At 47.5% G+C, this 17,335-nt stretch overlaps 1 protein-coding gene across 5 annotated transcripts in view; it reads right to left on the bottom strand.

Moving 5' to 3' along the window:
- The window catches only part of cfdp1 (craniofacial development protein 1), a 53,124-nt gene that overhangs the window by 2,455 nt on the left and 33,334 nt on the right, over positions 1-17,335 (bottom strand). For all 5 annotated transcript variants that reach the window (XM_042108858.1, XM_042108857.1, XM_042108860.1 and 2 more), the window contains one exon: positions 6,047-6,205. In XM_042108858.1, the coding sequence (XP_041964792.1) occupies positions 6,047-6,205 (159 nt within the window). The remainder of the gene's footprint in view (positions 1-6,046; positions 6,206-17,335) is intronic.

Genomic DNA, 17,335 nt, shown 5'->3' on the forward strand with positions numbered 1-17,335 from the left:
CAACAAAGACAAACACATGGGGCAGTATGAATGCTTGTGAATGTCTATAATAGGGCTGTCACTTTTTTCAAAGCTCAAGTTTGAATGAATTTCGAATGAAACACAATTCTCAACCTATGTCCTCTAATTGAATGGCAATCAAACGAATGTTGGAATATCAGTTAAAAAGTGAGTCCTAGTCTATACACTGGGATGGAGGGTACGAGTGGGTGAGGAGGCAGCTCAAACCCCAGACCCCCCACCACCACCACCCCGCACACCCACTCAGCTCCCAGGCCCTCCCCTAGACAGAGCCGCTCCACTGGGCCTCGCCATCCCCACCCTCAGGGCCACCTCCCGCCTCCCGCCTGCGACCACATCCCTCCTGGGGAGACAGGCGATCTGGGCCGACAGCAGAGGAAAGGAGGGGAGGCAGCCAGTAATTTGGCCTGTCGGAGCAGCTTTATTTTTAAACCCCCTTTCTTCCATGTGGGGCTTTTAATTTGCAGCGCCCTCTCTGTTCCCTTACTGGTGTCTGGTGGAAAGAGAGAGAGAGAGAGTGTGTGAGTATGAGTGTGTGTGAGTGAGTGCGTGTATGTCTGTGTCTGTTCACCCCTCTCACATACTGTACAAAAAAAAGACCCTGCATGGCCCAGATGACATCATTGTCTGAGAGACTGGGAGATGCGTGAAGGGGTAAAATGGAGAATGTAACCAAGACTGGTCTCAGTGGATTAAGATGATGTCATTGTATATTACTCTCCTCCGATGGGATTGGTGATTGCATAAACAACCCACCCCCCCCCTCCTCTCTCCACACACACACAGACACACACACACACACACACACACAACACACAAACTACCCCACACACATTACCACCACCACCACCCTTACCCACCCAACCCTAAGTGCACCCTGGGATTGCAGAGCAGCAAATCACTGATCCCAAACTGCCTCTGAGGATGCCATCTCACAGTGCGGACAGTGAGCATCAGGAATAGGAGGAGGCGAGCCTGGTAGCTATGGAGACACCCTCCCACCGCGAGAGAAGCTGGAGAGGTTAATTATGAGGATGAGGATGGGGATGGGGGTGAGCTAATCCCCGGGGAAGAGGACAGAAAGGAGGGGGGGGGGGGGGGGGCAGGTAATCAACAGGACTGTGTTGAACACAGGGGTTTATCACAGGTCCCCAAAAGTACAAAAGGGAGAAATGCATATCTGAAGAGTGAGGCCCGGCACCCTATAAGTGCATCCCCAGAGATCAAGGTGCACCTCAGAGCTCAAGACTGCAGGCTCGACAGTCGTGTTCTACAAATAACTGCCCTGTTTCACACCTACAGTGCCCCTGTGGTTTCCTGTACTGAGGTAACAAAGAAGCGCCTGTTTCGGGTGCCCGCTTATCATTAGCTTCAATAATACAACAGGAACCTAATGCAGGTTTAGCAGTCCCGCCCCCACCCACACCCTCCTGTTTATAATGGAAGGTGGAGGGTGAGACGACGGTGCATCACCTCTGTGTTGGCCTTAAAGAGGTTATGGCATGCGGTTTCATACCCATCACTGGGACGTCTCCAGTAACATATGAGAAACAGGGAGCGTTCAAATCGTGAGAAGTAAGGTTACACCCCAGCCAAAACCACAGCAACCGAACCTCCATCAACCACCAGAGATATCCCACTTCCCCTTATCTGGCTTTACACTGGAAACATGTTACAAAAGCATTATCAGTGAATCAGAACACTGTGTGTTTGTGTGTGTGTGCGTGTGCGTGTGCGTGTGCATGTGCGTGTGTGCGCGCGCGCGCGTGTGTGTGTGTGTGTGTGTGTGTGTGTGTGTGTGTGTGTGTGTGTGTGTGTGTGTGTGTGTGTGTGTGTGTGTGTGTGTGTGTGTGTGTGTGTGTGTGTGTGTGTGTATGTGTGCGTAAGTATTTGAGCTTGACCTAGCTGAAGCATAATGATATATTTGCTACTTGTTCTTTGCTATAATAAGTATGTATTTGTGTGTGTGTGTGTGTGTTTATGCATATGAGTGTGTGGGTGAAGGTGGATGAAGTGAAGATAAAACCAGCACCACTTGATCTGAACAGGTGCCTACACAGTTGTGAGGATGGATGGATGGATGGCTGGCTGCAGAGTCTTTGACATGAACGCCCACAGAAGTACTTAACTTACACATGCGTGCGCACGCGCGTACACACACGCACGCGCGCACACACACACACACACACACACACACACACACACACACACACACACACACACACACACACACACACACACACACACACACACACACACACACACACACACACACACACACACACCTCTAAGGTACAGGTAGGCAGGTAGGAAAGTTTCATCTCTCTCTCTGTTCAGATGAGTCATTCCTTGTCTCATACATTAAGCCGATGCACATCACCCCCCCACACTCCCTCCCAAACACAGGAACACACAAACACACACAGTCAGTATGACCGTGCATCCGAAAAACATGTAATTTCAACAAACATGGTGAGTTGCCGAAAGCTTGCTGCAATTAGAGAGAGTCGTTTAGAGCGACTTCCTGGGGGTGCACCACAGGAATTGCGACACTTATAGAACGGCGGGAAAACAAGCCCCATCGGCACACAGTCCCAGCCCTAAACCACACTCCCCGCTGCCAGGAAGGTCAGCTCGGAGCCCGCGGCTCAGGGGATGAGACAAGGCGAGACAAGACGAGACAAGACACTGATGTTCCCCTGAGGCGCTTCAAAAAGAAAAACTGGATCACAGCTGATTTAGTTTCCGGTGTGTTTCAGGTTCAAGAAATGGCTATAAGGGAATTTAAATAAACAGGAATATAAACAAATATTGTATCCATTTAATGCAGGGTTAGAGTTTTAAACGTTACTTTGTAACTCAGGTAGACCCCACCCCAAACCACACACACACACACACACACACACACAAATACTCACTCTCTCCTTCAAACACACAAATATTCACACAGATGTTTTCTCTCACACACACACACACACACACACACACACACTCTCTCATTAAATCTATGACACAATTTCTCTCTTCCTCCCTCTCTCTCTATCACTAACACCACCAACTCTCTCACACATGTGCTCTCCATCACAGCCATGCACAACACACACGTTCTCTCTTGCTCACAAACGCACGCCGTCTTGCACGCACACACGCCGTCTTGCACGCACACCCCCCCCCTCCGTCCCCTGCCCTGCCTCTCTCTGGCCTCCAGCACTCTCTTCCCCAGACGGCCAGCTGTGGCCAGAGGTAATCTGTTTTTAAGCGAGTTTGCCTTCGCCCCGTTCCCGCTCCATCCATTCTCCTGCACGCCTGGCAGAAAAGGATGATGGGAAATGGGGAGGCGGGGAGGCGGTTAGTGGGATGCGCGAGCTGTGTGTCCCGGTCCGGTCTGGTCATTAGTCAGGCCCGAGATCAGCGTTCAATTATTCATGCGCTTCTGCACCAACCTTCAGCAGAGAAGAATGCCACTGCAGAGGGTAGCTGACAGCACAGGAAGGGGAGTGGGGGGGGGGTGAGAGAGAGCGAGAGAGCGAGAGAGAGAGAGAGAGAGAGAGAGAGAGAGAAAGGGGGTGTATGAGACAGTGAAAGAGGAGATAGAGAGAGAAATTGAAACAGAGGCAGGGAGAGCGAGAGGATACAGAATGAAAGAGTAAAGCAGAGGGACAAAGCACAAGAAAGAGAGAGAAAGAAGAGAACGTAACAGAGTGAGACGAAAGAAAAGAGAAAACAGGAGGAAGGGAAAGAGCAAAGGGGAGACTGATTGGCAGAGAGGGAGGCCAGGGAGTGGAAAAGAGAGATGCCAAGAGGAGAGCATCAGGGACTAAGGAGAGAGAAGATACTCCAAGGTACAGGGAGCGGAGACAAACGCCACTTCAATTCTGTTCAGCCTCCCTGATTCTGAGCAGGCTGGGAAATGGCCTTCTGTGTGTGTGTGTGTGTGTGTGTGTGTGTGTGTGTGTGTGTGTGTGTGTGTGTGTGTGTGTGTGTGTGTGTGTGTGTGTGTGTGTGTGTGTGTGCGCGCGCGCATATGTGAACAAACAGACCTGGAATATGGATGCTTAAGGAGGTAGTATACTCCTCTGTGCACATTTGCGTTGCATTGACACAGGGTCACAATTGTTGGGAGGCACATGACACCCCCCCCCGCAAGCCGCGTTGACGACGCAATTTTCATCACACACTGTGAGCGCAGGACACAGACACAGGACTATACCAGGCCTCTTAGGATCTGCTTTGAGTGAGATCTAAATTTCAAAATGTTATTTACATTTTTACATCTTCGACGCAGAGCAACTCTGACGGCAGTAAAAGACAGTATATGCACAACAAGTATGTGTGTGGGTAGTGCTTCTACATAACTATGGGTCATATATCAAATCTGCTTTTTGGTAGGCGCGTGGAGGCGCACATGCTTGTTTTTGTATGTGTATGTGTGTGTGTGTGTGTGTGTGTGTGTGCATACTTTATGTGTGTGGGTTGATGGAGAAGGGTGGACCCATAAGTGTGGATCATGTACCAAATCCCTTTTTCTCTGGGCGTAGGCGTGTGTGTGTGTGTGTGTGTGTGTGTGTGTGTGTGTGTGTGTGTGTGTGTGTGTGTGTGTGTGTGTGTGTGTGTGTGTGTGTGTGTGTGTGTGTGCGTGTGCGTGGAAGAGAGCAGGTGTCTGCCCACACAGCAGAGATCCAGGAGAGATTTAGCAGCTTCAGTTCCGACAGAAAACTCTGCTTTGCTACACTTACCCTGCCCCTAACTGCAGCATGTGGACTGCAATCAGTGTGTAGATAGTGTATGCGTGGATAGTGCCTGGTGCGTGTGTGTGGGTGCATGTGTGTGGGTGTGTGAGTGTGTGTGTGTGTGTGTGTGTGTGTGTGAGTGTGTATTCCAGAGGCTCTGTAGATAAAGCCCACCTAACTTCCTCCATTTAGCCTGGCAGGGAGCGGATTCACTCCTGTTCCGGTGCTGGCCAACTGTGTCCACACCAAATCAGCATTGAATCCAGATAACACGCATGAGCCTGCCGCCATCAGAGAGAGTTCAGTTGCAACTGAAGCACTACCATTTAAACTGTGCATACACCCAGTCTCTGTGGAACGCGATTCCTTAATCAGTCTGAGAGTGTTCTTGTATTGTAGGGTGACCGTTAGCCTTACATGCTGTTTATGAAATGTACAGTGCCGGCGCATGTTGAGAGGCTCTGGATGAGCGCCTCTTGTAAATGAATAAAGGCCACATTTGCATGCCATGTGGAATCCATCCCCTGAGGCCCACGCCCCAGTGGCTGATGGGAAGTCAATCTTCTCTGACTCTCCTGGGTTCAGCTCTTGGAACATTTTTTTTTTTGTTGAGTTCATGGACAATAGTATCTATACATTTAGTTTATCATGTGTTTGTATAAAAATAATCAGCTTGTGTTCCCTAATAAGAACATTGCAGTTTGCCTTCACTCAAAAATGAGCACGTGCTTTCTGCTCTCCCTAGTGCTTCAACAGAGGGCATTATCTCCAGTCCTTATGGAAGGTTTCTATGTCATGTCCATTACCTGAAGGCCAAAACAGAGCCCTTGACAGAGCTCTCACCCTCACCAGCAGGATGGAGATGTTGGCCTTGCTGAAAGGTCAAACTCTTAATGCCAACCACCTGCAGCACAGAGTGGGTGACCTGATGACTGGACAACTTGCACCCAGTGAAAAGTGAAGCAGATTTTCTGGCTGATATTCAGTTTACTACGCATTCCCTGGCTCCACAAAGCACTCACTGTGCAGACTCCGGCTCCATTGCCTTTATGCCCAACCCATTAAGGATCTTGTGGATTTTGGACCCAAACTACAGGACATACATGCATGCCGCCATGTTATTTGCACATTTGGGATGATTTTCTTCACTGCTGCCCCCGGCCCATCCCCGGCCCATCCCCGGCCCATCCCCGGCCCAGCCCCCCCCCCCGCCCGCCCCGCCTCAAACAACAACACCACCATGTTGCATTCACAAGGGCAACCTCACTAACTACCACCACCACCAGAGCACTCACCCTTCTTTGCCGCGGTTGTGGATGGCCAGCTCGTCGTTGATGCCCTCCTCGCTCTTGAAGGTGTCCCAGTCCAGGCGGGACTTCTCCAGCGTGCTCATCTTCTGCTTCTTCCCTCCGAGGCGGTTCAGGATGCCACTCATCCCCGCTGGCCTCTTCCCACTGAACAGGGACACGCAGACAACAACCGCGGTTAGAACAGCTATGATAACAGAATGTCGAGAGGAAATACAGTTCAGAAAGCACCTCAAAAACAATAACAAGACACACAGAGGAACTGAAGTTCAATAAAAAAGAAATTGTAAAGCATAAAATATTACAAACGATAGCTGTATGAGGGCCATGTGAGAGGCAGTGGTTCTCAAACTTTTTCAACCTGGGTACTACTACTACTACTGCATGGTGGTGACTCCTCAATTTTCCCACATTTTTGCAATCTCAATCCTACTCTTACTCAGTTATTTTCCCACAATTTCACAATCTCAAAGCCCCAATACATTCTGTAAGCTACATGGAATGAGTTCAATGTGATGTTCCACCAGCCATCATGACCACATTCTACCGAGGCACCATTGAGAGCATCCTCTCCAGCTGTATCGCTGTGTGGGGCGGAAGCTGCACTGAATACAACAGGAAAGCCCTGCAGCGCATAGTGAACACAGCTGGAAGGATTATTGGTGCTTCACTCCCCTCCCTGAAGGACATTTACACCACCCACCTCACCCGCAAGGCGACCAAAATTGTGAGTGATGCAAGTCACCCCGCTCACAATCTGTTTGATCTACTGCCCTCTGGGAAGAGGTACAGAAGCCTGCGCTCCCGCACTACCAGACTCACCAACAGCTTCATACACCAAGCTGTAAGGATGCTGAACTCTCTCCCTCCTCCACCCTCAGCTACATAACATCCTGGACATTGGACCCAAAATGGCCGCCTGCACTACTCCACTTGCACACTTTACAACTTGGTGTTGTTGTCCTGAAAACACAACACTTCTGCTGCTCTTACATAACTTGCACCACTATGCCACTTTCTTTCTTACTTAGGTCAAACAGAACTACCCAAGCCTTTTATTGGCCTGACTTTGCACTAGTATTTTATTGACTGTCTATGCACAATTTCAACCAAATTTTGCTGCTCTTATTTTTTCATTATTATATGTGCCCTCTTATTTACTTATTTTTTTGTTTACTTGAATGTTATGTTTGTCTGTGGACCTAAATTGGTAAAATATGTCTTGTCTTCACCGTGGGATAGTGAGAAACGTAATTTCGATCTCTTTGTATGTCTGGAACATGTGAAGAAATTGACAATAAAGCTGACTTTGACTTTGACGTGAAACACTGTTAAACATTTTCAAAGCTGTTCAATTCTCTGCTCAATTTTGTACACACACACACACACACACACACACAACCTCAGGTTGTCCTCATCATGCTTTGAACACGGTTGTGTTGCATTTTAAGCACCGTCAGTTTGGAAAAACCTGCGCTGCACAAGTGACTGACCTACCAAAATAAGTTTCATTGGGCATCTGAATCTGCTTCAACCTGTTGTCACTATTCAGCTCAAAAAGCTGTTCCTGTATTTCTACAGAGATGTTGTAGGCTACGGTGTTGCAGACAAATGGATCCATAACACAGGGGACATCAATTCCAATGTAAACAGCCTAAATAGTGCAAATAACTCAAGTCGTTATATTGTATTAGTGGAGGTTTCTTTATTTGGGAAAGTGAAATCTTTCTTCTGGAGTTAAACTTGTGCTCGTCTGTGGCGCCTGCAGGCGTATGGCTGTATGCACTGTGCGTACCATCCGGCTTCTCAGCTATGACTAAAGAGAAAGAATTTCCCATGTGGATATTCACTCCAAGTTGGTTTAACATAACTCCCCAACTCTATACTGTAGCCCATAAACTGCATGACAGCTATTTATATTCTTCTTTTATATTCTTGCATTTGTTCAACTTTATGAAGCAGAATTACGCACTCTAAGCTGTGTGGAACGTCACATTTGGTTTGCGTAGGAGAGAGAATGACGGGTCAGGCACACATGCCAACATCTACTTGTTGCTGGTTACCAGCAAACAATGTTAAGCTAATTCACTAACTCAAGACTTCAAGGCCATCATGGATATAAAACGTATTTCTGCAAACAACAAAAACAGAAAGGATGGAGGCAGCAAAGCTAGACGAGTTATTTCAAATGGGCAAGAACAAAGTAAATTGGTATACTTGTCAAAATGTTAATAATAGAGGGGCTCAATTATCGTGCTGAATGAAGCACAATTCTGCTTTACTGATGTTAAAACACGCAAGCTGTTTAAAGTCATACACAATGGTAAACAACAGTAAAGCAAAGCTAAATTTAGCCTTTTTAGGGCTGTATAAAGTTGACCAAATGAATATAGTCTGTAGTTAGGTGAGAATAAAGTAGGCCAGTGTTTATTAACCTTTTTTGTGCCACGGCACACTTTTGACACTTAAAATGTCCCACGGCACACTAACATCCTGTGTGAAGAAAAAATAAACATACCATAGCCTAAAATTTCAAATAATACACAGATATGGCCTTATTATGGCTTCTATGCAAGACCTGCTCAATAAAACAAGCGCCCTCTGTTTCATTTGTAGGTGACTATATCTAATTTAATTGTTGTTATGAACTGGATATGTGATGATTCTGTGAATACTGGATATGGGGCCCCCGTTGTACAATGCCTGCATACCACAAATAGTGCAATCATACAATCAATGAGAGCATTTGGTTATAAATTCTTTGATGCAAACAGTTGCTTTTCTGGACCAGTGAGTGACATTTGGGTAATTTTCTGCGGCACACCTGATGATCTCTCACGGCACACTAGTGTGCCCCCCGGCACAGTGGTTGAAAAACACTGAAGTAGGCTACTTTGTAGGCTACATTATTAGCTGACCAATGCACAAACTTGCAATTGGGAAAGGACGAATATTAATACTGCAATCCTTCCAGAGTTTCATCAGTGATTAAAATGGCCGTTTAAATGGGCCCCCCGCCCCCACCCCCCCGTTAGAGAGCCACTGAATAAGATGACACTTCAAAGTGGTTTATGCTCTCTGCATGTGGCTTTGACTTCTGCCTAAAATAAACTCACTCTACCCAACCACATTACATATGCACACAAGATGAAAAAAAGTTCTTAAAGAAGGTAGCTTTAGTGTAGACATGTTAGAGGTCCAGTAGTAAGTGTGCATGTGGATCCAAGTACAGGAGGGGAGGTATGAATACAGCAGCAATACAGGAGGGTTCTTGAAAACCATGACTGTTCAGACAAATACTCTTCTTCATCCTGGACAAAAGAAGTGCTACTCTGCATCTCCATACAGTATGCCATACACCCAGGGTTTCCTATGAACGTCTATCACAGACCTCAGAAATGTACAGATGTAAACAGACAGTGAGAGACAGATAGACAGCCAGACACACACACACACACACTGATTCTCTGAGCATGGCAGATGCCTCATGATATAGAAAAAAAGGCGGACCCCTTGCTGTGATGTTTTCAAATGTGCCTGGTGCCTTTGAGGCTGTGCAACAGAGACGCTGGAGAGAGGAAACAAACACGACTGAGGAGGGAAACTGAGGACGAAACTCACCATGTTGAGAGGAAGGGGGGAGCGAGTAATGAATCATTCATTAAAGAGTGGTACGGCCCTTCTATCTCACACTCTCTCACACACACACACGCACACACACACACACAGACATGAATGTTCATGGAATCCATCTTGCACTCTGAATGGCACTGGATATGTGGTAAGCACCTACAAGTACCTGGGTCTCCACCTGGACAATAAACTGGACTGGTAAGCAAACACTGACGCACTCTACAAGAAAGGGCAGAGCAGGCTGTACTTCCTGAGGAGGCTGCGCTCCTTCAATGTGTGCAGCAAGCTCCTCAGGATGTTCTACCAGTCTGTTGTTGCCAGCGTCCTCTTCTATGCAGTAGTATGTTGGGGAGGAAGCACAAAGAAGAAGGATGCGGGGCGACTTGACAGGCTGGTAAGGAAAGCTGGCTCTGTAGTGGGAGCTGAACTGGAGTGCATCACTTCAATATCTGACAAAAGGACCCTGAACAAACTGATCAACATCTTGGACAATGAGTGTCATCCACTCCACAGCACTATTGTTAAGCAGAAGAGCCTGATGAGCTGGAGACTTCGCTCACTGCCTTGACTCACAACAGACAGACTGAGGAAGTCATTCATCCCCAGGGCCATCAATGCATCACTTAAGGGAAGAGGAGAAATAGACTTCTCCGCATATTCTGTCAGCCTCTTCACCACCTCCATGTCTTGAACTGTCTGTCCACTAGCCACTTTTCCATTGTCTTCTGCCTCACTGTTTGCTTGCTTTATTAGCACATATGCACAACCCCTCCCTCCATGCCACAGCCGAATTGTGATCACACTTATACCTTTCTTAATACAGTTATTTATACATAGATATATAGGCTTTATTCTTGCACTGTTGCACTGTTTGACTTACTCATTTGCACCATCACCATGACACTCATTCACAAAGAGCACCTTACCTTATGCACAGAGGACCACAGGCTCAGTCCCTGCTTCAGTCATTGCAAGTGCACCTGATTGATTAATCACCCACTATGTGGATAATGTTTTTGGGGGCCAAGCAGCGAAGCTGCGAAGGCACCCATTGAGGTACTAGCTTTTCCTATTATTACACTTCCGCCATTGGAGTCTATGGCAGCCCATAGAACGCCTGGCTAAAAAGTGCAGATTTTTTGGCAGAAAGTTTCGGGACACTCCACTGACCACTCACACTCATTTACGAACCTCTAAACCCAGCCGTCTAGCGCCACCAACAGGTCAAAATCTGCAAGGAAAGTGGTCTCATTTGGCCTCTAGGGGTGCTGTAATAGACAAATTGAGCTCACATCTCAGCAACTCTTTGGTGTATGAAGTCCAGGGACATGGTAGCTGATTCTGAGAATGCACAAGGACATTGGTGTAATTTGCGCCTCCAGGGGCACTATAACAAAGTAAATGATCTTATTTCTCAGCCATTCTTTAACCAATTGCAATCAAACTTGCTGTGAGTGCTTGCTCAAGCCATGGCAACTCCATTCCTGCTATAGTGCACTGCTTGGCCCCCACATTGCTGCTTGCAGCTATATTTCAGAATTGATTTAGATTAAGTTTTATTTAGTATAATTTGTATTTTAGTATATTTTTTATCCTCAGTCCTTATTGCTTAGTTGTTTTTTTTAATATTATATACTTTTAATGCTGTTAGTGAATGTGTGTGTGTGTGTATGTTGTCTGTATGCTACTGTGACCTTGAATTTCCCCTAGGGAGAAAGAAAGAAAGAAAGAAAGAAAGAAAGAAAGAAAGAAACTATCTATCTATCTATCGGTCTGTGTAGCTCTGGCGGTGGCAAAGGCCCAAACCCATCTATCTGTGCTCTGTGCTACATAATACAGAAGTCATCTTGACACGCGGGGTTTCGCTCCAGCGCCGTAATGAAATGGTAAACGATCTGTAGCACACGGAGCGGCTGAAGACATCAGACTAGGCTGCCCCCACTACCACCCACACACACACAGCTGGGGGACCTCGGGTGTAGGGTATATCTGAGCGGGGGCCGTATGGGGGAAGGGTGTAACTGTGTCTGTGTGTGTGTGGGTGTGTGTGTGTGTGTTGGGGGAGCTTCCATTAAAGGTTTGGGGTGCAGTGAGGGGTGTCGGTGGTTCCAAGGACAGACACTTTCACGCCCAGGTGAGTCATGGCACAGGCCCCATGGAGAGTAACCACCACTGTGACCGGTGCTGAGACTGCTGAGGCTGCTCATTCTAGGAGCTCGAGCAGAGCAGCCGGGTGAGTGTGTGTGTGTGTGTGTGTGTGTCTGAGACAACACATAGCGACGAGAGAAGATACAGAAGCTGAATGGAGATTTGTGTTTACATGTATACAAATGTGTCTAAAAGGGACAGGTAAAATGTGTGCGTTTGTTTGTTTGTGTGTGTGTATCTATGGACAAATAGAAGACAAAAAAAGGACATAAAGAAAAAAAGATTATGTATAAAAAAAAATGAATGTGCTTCTATAAGAGTGAGACATAGGAGTGCAGAGTTGTGAGCGTGTGTGTGTGTCTCTCTGTGTGTTTTAACTTGGGTCATGGAGAACAACAGGCTGCCATCAGAACAGTAGTGTTTCTCTACACTACACACACCACACCACACACACACACACAAACACACACACCTCATCATTAGGTTTCAGTTCAAATGATGACACCCGGCATCATTAAGACTTTAACAGCAGCCAGCTAACCACAACATTATGACAGCCAGGGCACACACACATTAACACCATGCAATTAGGCCCTGTGCAGCTCCAGCTACAACAAGCCTCTTTAACAAGCTCTGCCTGCCTGTCGTTTACACACACCCATAATGATGGAGCTGCCGAGATGAATTTAGTTCTCGATGTAGAGAACTTACATCGATGTCTCGATGTAAGTAATGTGTTTTTGTGCTTGTGCTTGTATGAGTTTTTGGTGCTTGCTAGTGTGTGTGTCGAGAAAGACAGGGGCGTCATGCATAGCTAGGAAAGTAAACACCATTATTGTACATACACAAACAATGCAAAACACACACACACACACACACACACACACACACACACACACACACACACACACACACACACACACAGGTTCTCAGTCGTCAGCTCCTGCTTCCCTCTGAGGGTGTGAGTGCCTCAGGGAGGGAGAAGTGAAAGGTCTGCCTGACAGAATGTGTTTGCCATCACAGCAGCCCCTGTCAGCATCACATACAAACACACACACAAGAGGAGACAGCCAGGCCAGAAGACAAGAACAGAATGCATAGGAGGGAAAGAAAGAATCCCCCGTTTTTTCCTCCCTCCATCCCTCTCTCCCCCTGTATTTTTTTTTATCTGTATTGTGGTACATCGTTTGTTTTGTGGTGTGCTTGTCTTGGCCTTTGGAGAGAAACCCATGGAGTTCCTGCAGCCAAAGAGACATCAACAGCACACAACCCTGTGCAGCCTGACCCAGCATAAAGTGCTACAGGACATTCAAACACTGTGCAGGACACACCTATGACATACACAGACACACATAACTGCATTAAACACACATACACATAACTGCATTAAACACACACACACACACATAACTGCATTAAACACACACACACATAACTGCATTAAACACACACACCTCCAGAATGTATAGACAAACATTATGCGCACACACACGCAAACCACACAATCACACACACACACCTGTAATTTATAACTTGTTACATAAAACCCATGATTACACACAGCTTTCTGCCAGCTGTCTGCTAAACACGGTTCCCACAGCCGCAGACTAAACAGCCACACACACTGCACATGTGTGTGTGTATGAATGAGAAGCTGAGACTTTGGACTAGTTGTCCATACACAGTTACACACAGTACATTTCTGCACATTGCAAGGCTTCAACTTAAAGGGACATGGATTAAGCTTTGTCCTTAGACTAAGAGAACTTCAATGAAGCTCTCCACTGGGGATTTAGTTTAGGACTAAGATTAATCTACGTCTGGGAAACTGACGCCTAAATGTATTCCCATGTCCAATTAGCATGTCCAATTCACGAATTAGCACAATGATATTTCGTGACAGATGTACCCAACACACAACAACCCCAGCCCACCCCAGCCCACACTCACTTCCAACTCCACTTCCACACGCCAGATCAGATGTGCGCACCTAATGGCCTTGGACGTGTTTGACAACAAATCAAAAGGCTTTTATGAAACGGTCCCTGTAGGCCCACTCCCATGCCCTCTGGGGTTCCGCTCAGCCCTGCCCTGCCCTGCCCAGCCTGTGTGCTGCATGTAGCACGGTAGAGCTCCAAAGCTACAGTCCCCATCATAACCAGATAACAGTCGTCCTCATGGCAACTAGTTACAGGCCAGACTCAGCGTTGTGCATTTTCATGCCACACAAAAAAAAAAAAAAAAAAAAAAACAATTCCTCAGTGGCCGTTTTTCCAATGGATTTAAATGTATTGTCAGAGTTAATAATTCATAAGGTCCTGTCCCCTGTTAAGATGCAGTACCCCCTGTCCACGGCTAAGCTGTGATGGAGCATCTGCTAAAAGGGCCCAACCCTAATCTCCACAGGTTGTGGCCGCTGCCAAGCACTTCTAGCCGTGAACATATTCATTGGAAACCAGAGTCACTAGCGCCTCATTGCTCTGCAATACCAGCAGAGGCAGGGAGGAGGAGGAGGGGGAAAAAAATATCGATCGGAGAGTAATCAATCCATTCATACATACGGCCGCGCAGAGTAGCAGCCGAGGCACTGTGGTGATGAATATAGTGTGGGGATACAGTACCATGGCAGGATCTATAGGCGTCTGGGCCGAGTGATGTGTGTTTCGGAGGGCGCCGACAGTGACAGATGGAGGCGCTGGGGACGGAGGTGCCGCAGGTGACTGAGGAACGTGAAGCGGAAACACGAGGAGGAGGAGGAGAGGGTTTTTTTCAGCACAGGGGTGTGCAATGCGGTTGAGTGGGAAACTTAAAAAAAAAAGCCTCTGCCTCGATTTCTCTTTTGAGAGAGAGATGGAGAGAGATAAAGAACGAGAGAGAGAGAGAGAGAGAGAGAGAGAGAGAGAGAGAGAGAGAGAGAGAGAGAGAGAGAACAGATTGTACAAATGAAGCCCAAACAGTGACAAGAGAAAAATGAGGGAAAGGAGATACAACAAGAGAGAGAATCAGAATCAACAGACCCAGTGAGCCATTTTCAATGTGTTCAGGTTTCTTACTTTGGCTCCAATGACTAAATAGCCTCTATGGAACATTTAAACTGATCACACTCAAAGTGAATGAAGAGAGACTCAAGTGAGAGACAAACAAAAGAAGAGAAACTACCAAAAGTGTTAGTATCTGCGGACCTACTGCTAGTTCCGTTACCATCCACACACCTGCTTTTCCTCTCTCACTTCACACATGCAAGTGTGCAGCCACGCCCCCAGTGTGTGCTTTAGGATGCTGCTTTAAACACGCTCCGACAGGGAATCAATAGGCAATCAGGGCTCAACTGATAGTCAATGCAGCCTGATGGTGCTGGAGAGGGGGAGAGGGGGGGAGGGGGAGGGGGAGAGGGAGAGGGGGGGAGAGGGAGAGGGGGGGGAGGGGGAGAGGGGGGGGAGAGGGCCGGCCGGCCGGCTGGCTGGGCACTGAGCCACGCTGCAGCGCTGGAGCCTGGGCTGAATGCTAAACACCAAGCCAAGGTGACAAGACCTCAAAGCCCACAGCAGCCTGACAAACCAGCACACCAGGCTGCAGGCATGGCTAGTGTTAGTCTCACGCTCTCTCTCACACACACACACACACACACACACACACACACAGATAGAAATGTATGAGTGCATGTTATTATGTTGAGGTTGGACATATCCAAATACCAAACTGTAACCATTGTGGGTGAGTTTTGGCAAAATGCTTCCAGCCAAACACAAACCCAGTGAATGAAGTGTGTCTATTCTGGCCATTGTTAATTAATGCCAATTCAGACTTGTTGACCGAAAAACAGCAGATGCATTTAACTTTCCAAAACATGAAAGTACTGTATATTTGCATTTAACGTTCCAAAAAGTTAATGCAAAATACAAAACCAGGAAAGACAACAATAATAAAAAAAACACTGTTCAGTGTCTGTGTGTGTATGTGTGCGCACATGTGCCTGTCTCCGAGATGTAATGTGTGATCTTAGTCAGGTTTATTTGAAAGCTGCAGTCTCCCATGACTGCGACTCCATTACTGTCTCAGATGAAGACTGAGAATCTTCTCTGACCGTGAACTGATACGCACACATCACACACAAATAATTGCACTACAAAGTACATTTCCCACACACATACACATGCATTCGCGAAGTACCTTCCATGACACACACACACACACACACACACACTTCCTGTTAGAATGCAGACAGAGGGCAGATGTTGCCCTATGGGCCAGAGACAGCCTACATAGCAGCCTATACACCAGATTCAGATAAAGACTATGCACTGGGTTCATATAAAGAGGGAAGCTATCCAAACGCTGAGTTCTACGTGTTACTAGACTAGACTTAGATATAGATGTCCTGCCACATCATCAGTCCAGGCAGGGATGCAGGGGTGTACATTTGTGTGTGTCAATGTAAGTGTGACCGAGACTGAGAGAAAGAGAAAGTGTGTGTTAGACTTGGAACTGCTCCGTTCTGAAAACTTTAAGCCAGTGCCATTTGCCACTACAGCATACGTGCACATAAGCTAGTACAGTATGTCTGTGTGTATTGGCCTTTGTGTGTGTGTATTGGCCTTTGTGTGTGTATTGACCTGTGTGTGGGTATCTGCATGTGTGTGTATCTGCATGCGTGTGTGTATCGGTATACATGTGCGTGTATCTGCATGCGTGTGTGTATCGGTATACATGTGCGTGTATCTGCATTTGTGTGTGTATCGGCGTGTGTGTATCGGCATGTGTGTGTATCGGCATGTGTGTGTGTGTTTCGGCATGTGTGTGTGTGTATCGGCATGTGTGTGTGTGTGTGTATCGGCATGTGCGTGTATCGGCGTGTGTGCGTGTATCGGCGTGTGTGCGTGTGTATCGGCATGCGCGCGTGTATCGGCATGCGCGCGTGTATCGGCATGGGCGCGTGTATCGGCATGGGCGCGTGTATCGGCATGGGCGCGTGTATCGGCATGCGCGCGTGTATCGGCATGCGCGCGTGTATCGGCATGCGCGCGTGTATCGGCATGCGCGCGTGTATCGGCATGCGCGCGTGTATCGGCATGCGCGCGTGTATCGGCATGGGCGCGTGTATCGGCATGCGCGCGTGTATCGGCATGGGCGCGTGTATCGGCATGGGCGCGTGTATCGGCATGCGCGCGTGTATCGGCATGGGCGCGTGTATCGGCATGCGCGCGTGTATCGGCGTGTGTGTAGCTGCATGTATCTGCATGCTTGTGCCTGCTGAAGCACCGGGTTGGTGCACCCCCTCGGTACCATTAGCATTGCTGCTATTAGTCTGCAGAAGCTCAGATGACCCCAGTGTGTGGAGACAGACAGGAAACCTGTTTAAGGCACTAGGACTGCAGCTGCATAAAGGACACAGGCCAACTTGGCAGAGACCAACCCATTGGGGAGAGAAGGGGGGAAGAGAGGGGGGTCAGAGACTGAGAGAAAAGGAGAGTGGGGGATAGAGAGAAGGATATACTG

Source organism: Alosa sapidissima, chromosome 11 (genome assembly GCF_018492685.1).
Source record: "Alosa sapidissima isolate fAloSap1 chromosome 11, fAloSap1.pri, whole genome shotgun sequence".
Taxonomy (NCBI): Eukaryota; Metazoa; Chordata; class Actinopteri; order Clupeiformes; family Clupeidae; genus Alosa; species Alosa sapidissima.